This window comes from Crocuta crocuta, unplaced genomic scaffold, assembly GCF_008692635.1.
Source record: "Crocuta crocuta isolate KB4526 unplaced genomic scaffold, BGI_CrCroc_1.0 scaffold653, whole genome shotgun sequence".
Lineage (NCBI taxonomy): Eukaryota > Metazoa > Chordata > Mammalia > Carnivora > Hyaenidae > Crocuta > Crocuta crocuta.
In genome coordinates this window covers 377,764-382,021 of record NW_027527134.1, presented here as the reverse complement: position 1 = coordinate 382,021, position 4,258 = coordinate 377,764, and the positions used below count along the sequence as shown (strand labels likewise).

The following is a 4,258-nucleotide window of genomic DNA, read 5'->3' as shown; positions in this document are numbered from 1 at the left end:
CAGCCCGCTGCGGAGCCTCAGGGCCACGCCCCAGTCCCTCTGTGGCCGGACGGTGCCCACTTGGGTCCGTGAGGCTTCAGGGAGACGGCATCGTGCGGGAAGGGAGGCGTGGGCGGCCGGCGCTGGGTGCGCTTGGGCGGATTCTGGGGAAACCCCTGAGAAAGGAGACGGCGGCAGCCGGGCGCAGAGCCCGCAAGCTGGGGCTTCCCGTGGCCTGTGCTGCCACCTGCTGGCCGCTTCCTGAAGAACAGCAGGAGCCGCCTTCGGCCCTCCGCTGATCCTGAGAGGGCCCCTGCGTCCCAGGAGCCCCCCCCCCACCGTAGGAGGGTCCCTGCGTCCCAGGAGCCCCCCCCACCGTAGGAGGGACCCTGCATACCTGGAGGACCTTTGCATCTTGGGAAGGTCCCCCCTCCCAGGAGGCTCCCCAGGCCCTGGGAGGGTCCCCGAATCCCCAGAGGGCCCTGGCGCGCTGGGTAGCGTCCAGGAGGCCCCTGACGCAGGTGCCACGCAGCGGTGGGCCGAGCCTCTCCCCTCTCCGCCTCCTCTTTCCTCCACAGGATATCGGGCTCGCGTCCTTGGGGGCTTCCGACGAGGAGATTGAGAAGCTGTCCACGGTGGGTCCTTCCCTGCAGGGCCGTGGGGGCTCCCGCAGGACGCCTGGGTTCAGGCCGGGCCCCCCCACCTGGGCCGAGGCCCTCACGTCTATCCAGGGAGCATCACCTTTATGCTGGGACCCCCCAAAGCACGGCTGGGCTCTGCCCAGGGGAGCGGGTGGTGCCCCAGGCCCAAGGGCAGGGGGGCGGCGGTGCGGGCGGCGGCTACCCCTGGGCCAGCGCTGCTCCTGCCCCACCAGCTGTACTGGTTCACGGTGGAGTTCGGGCTGTGCAAGCAGAACGGGGAGGTGAAGGCCTACGGCGCCGGACTGCTCTCCTCCTACGGGGAGCTCCTGGTGAGGCTGCCCCCCCAGAGCCCCCAGGGGGAGGGTGGCCGTGCTGGGCCTCCTGGACCCGGGCCAGGGGCCTAGAAACTCATCTCGGCCCGGCCCCACCCACACGGCCCCCAGCCCGCAGGAGGACCCCCGCCCCGGGGAGGAGGGTGTGGAGTCAGGGCCGCTGGGCCGGGGCGGGGGGTCCCGTGACCCCGCGGCCTCCCTCCAGCACTCTCTGTCTGAGGAGCCCGAGATCCGGGCCTTCGACCCGGATGCCGCGGCCGTGCAGCCCTATCAGGACCAGACCTACCAGTCTGTCTACTTCGTGTCTGAAAGTTTCAGCGACGCCAAGGACAAGCTCAGGTGCCCAGATACCCCACCAGGCCCCCAGACCCGGCGAGCCCGCGGCAGGCCGGGGCCTGTGCACCCATTTCACAGAGGACACTGTGCATACCCTTCCCGCAGCGGGACCCCAAAAAGTCTGGGGTGGGGAGACCTGCCAGGCTGGTGGCCTGGTCAAGTCTGGGTGTTAGGAGACAGAGTGTGATCCTTAGTTTTATAAATTTTTTAAATGTTTTATTTATTTCTCAGAGAGAGAGAGAGACAGCGCGAATAGGGAGGGGCAGAGGGAGAGGGAGACACAGAATCCAAGTCAGGCTCCAGGCTCTGAGCTGCCAGCACAGAGCCCGACACGGGGCTCGAACCCACGACCTCTGAGATCATGACCTGAGCCGAAGTCGGACGCTTAACTGACTGAGCCCCCCAGGCGCCCCCAGAGTGTGATCCCTATAAGAAGGATGCGTGGGGTTCTTCCCAGCCTCTAAACAGCTGGGGCCACGGGGTGGGACAGAGGAGGGGCAGGGGTGGCTGAGGGCCAGCATGGAAAGCCTGGGGGCCTGGAGGGAGCCTGACGGCGTGTGACCTGACATCTGGGCAAGGAGGCAAAGCCTGAGATGCCCACCTGCTCATTCGTGGAAAGGGTCTTCGGCCAGGAGAAACTGAGGCCCAGGGGCTGTGTGTTCAGAGTGGGGAGGAGGGGAGGGCTGGATCCCACAAGCAAGCATAGGGCAGACCTGAGGCTCTGCACAGCACACAGCCTGGGGAAGGCCTCCTGGAGGAGGTGTGTGAGGGATGGGGGGTCCAGCAGAGACCTGCTTGGAGAAGGCCTGTGCCTCCCCTGCCCCCACCTTCGCAAAAGGCCTCGGTCCCCCATCTTGTCCGAGCAGTTGGTCACGAGGAGATTTTGGGGTCCAGGCAGCTCTCGCCCCGCAGCAGTGAAGGAGGCCGTCTCCTGGAGGCCGCAGACCCTGCCCCCATCTCCCCAGGGCCCCCGCGTCCCCGCCGGGTGACCAAGGGCCTGTGCCCACTGCCTCCCCAGGAACTACGCCTCCCGCATCCAGCGCCCCTTCTCTGTGAAGTTTGACCCGTACACCCTGGCCATCGACGTGCTGGACAGTCCCCGCGCCATCCGGCGCTCCTTGCAGGATGTGCAGGATGAGCTGCACAGCCTCGCCCAAGCGCTGAGCGCCATCGGCTAGGGCGGGCGGAGACCCTTGCGCCTCCCCGGCCCCCGCCCAAGTGAGGGGCTGGGCCACCGGGCACCCCCGGGGCCTGCCAGAGACCGTCCCTGCTGGAGGGCACCCCGCTGACCCCCGCCCCACCGCTTGGCAGCTCGGCCTGCCCCTGACGCCGTGCGCCGCCTCTCACAAGCTCAATAAAGGAAAGAGCCCTCCAAGCACCTCCCTGGCCTCCGCGTCTGAGTGCTGGGCTCGGGCGCCGGGCACCCTGATCCCGGCTTGCGCAGCCTCCTCTGTCCTCCGCCCCCTCCAGACCTCGGCAGGCAGCCCAGGCCGGGCAGGAGACCCCTCTGCGCCTGGGTGCCCCGTTCGCCCCAGAGGACCAGCCTGGGCTGAGCCCCCAGCAGCGCCGGAAGGCTGAGGGGGTCCCTGCTTTGCCGCATCACCTCTGCGCTGTGACGGCATGGGGGCGGGGGCTGGGGGGTCCCTGGGGGGGCAGGGCTCACGGTGCTGGGGCTGGGGGCGTGCTCTCCAAGGCAGGCCTGCAGGCCGGGAGCTCGCCACAGCGGAGTGTCCCCACTGGGAGGACAGGGGACAGGCCAGCCCGTGCGGCCAGGTGTAGGAACGGGGCCCTGGGCCACCCCACCCCCACAGAGCAGGGCCCGGGAGTCGCCCCGGATGCGCGTGCCCATGGGGCGCTCAGCTGAGGGGGTTCCCGGATGACCTCTCTGGGCCTGCGTCCCTGCAGGGCGCCCGAGGGTGGATTCTGAGCTCTGTGAGATGCCCCTCTGCTCACTCGAGGGGCCTGGACATGGCCCTCCAGCCAGGCCCCAGCGTCCCCCAGGGCTGGCCCGGCCCGGCGTGCCCCTCCCACCCCTTCCCCTGGCCCTTGGAGAGAGCGGTCTGGGGGCTTCCGGGGATTTGCCGGCCAGTCCCCCGGGGCCCTGCTCAGTCCTGACATCCACCCACCGCCATGCACCTCCAGGGCCCTGGCTTGAGCTCTCGGGATGCCAATCCTGGCAAACTCCTGCTCAACTGTCAAAGCCCTCGAGGCAAAGCCCTCCTTGGGGTCTGTCCTTCCCCCATCTGTGGCTTAAGCACCTGGCCCGTGCCCGGGCCTCCCTTACCCCAGTGGGGCCATTCCTGACGGCCGTGAGCCCGGGGAAGGGCTGAGGCCCGGCTGCCCCGGGGCGGTGCCCTCTCACCCAGCTCGTGCCCCCCAGCCTCCAGTCCTGCACGTTCCTCTCCAGAGACCCCTAGACCTTCCCTGCTGTGTGGAGGCCTCGGGGGTCAGAGCGGGCACTGCCTCAGCATGGCCTGGGCAGAGGCAGCGGTGGGCAAGGTGCCCGTGAGAGCTGGCATCAGCCTGTACAGAGTCCCGCATGGGGGTGGGGGGCTGAGCTCGGAGCGGGCGGGCCCCGGCTGTTCCGGGGGCACACGGCAGCACTTCCTGGGCAGGGGTGTCAGTATTTCACAGGCTGGAGACGGGGGTCCGTGCGGGGGGTCCCCATGGTCTGAGGCAAGAGGAGGGGCAGGCTCAGCCCCTTTCTCAGCTGCGAAGGGTCCACGGACTCGGTGCCCGAGACGGTTGCAGGTGGCAGGGGGAGGGGAGGGGGTCTGGCCTCCCTCCTGGTCCTGTCTGGGGGGGTGGGGGTGGGGGTACATGGGAACCCAAACCGTGCGACAGCCAAGGGGCCTGATGGTCTGAAAGGGGTCAGCGGGGGGAGATGGGCAGGGGCTCCGGAAACAGGGGTGGGCACCCAGGGGTACGTGGGTAGGCCATGTGCCCCCCCCCCACAGAGCCCCAGCCCCA

General features: G+C 69.2%; 1 protein-coding gene across 4 annotated transcripts in view; it reads left to right on the top strand.

Annotated features, from left to right (window-relative positions):
* TH (tyrosine hydroxylase) overlaps positions 1-2,613 on the top strand; it is a 7,075-nt gene extending 4,462 nt beyond the window's left edge. For all 4 annotated transcript variants that reach the window (XM_077756005.1, XM_077755889.1, XM_077755952.1 and 1 more), the window contains 4 exons: positions 558-614; positions 854-949; positions 1,158-1,291; positions 2,307-2,613. In XM_077756005.1, the coding sequence (XP_077612131.1) occupies positions 558-614; positions 854-949; positions 1,158-1,291; positions 2,307-2,466 (447 nt within the window). In that variant the 3' untranslated portion in view covers positions 2,467-2,613. The remainder of the gene's footprint in view (positions 1-557; positions 615-853; positions 950-1,157; positions 1,292-2,306) is intronic.
* The last annotated feature ends 1,645 nt before the right edge of the window (positions 2,614-4,258 follow it).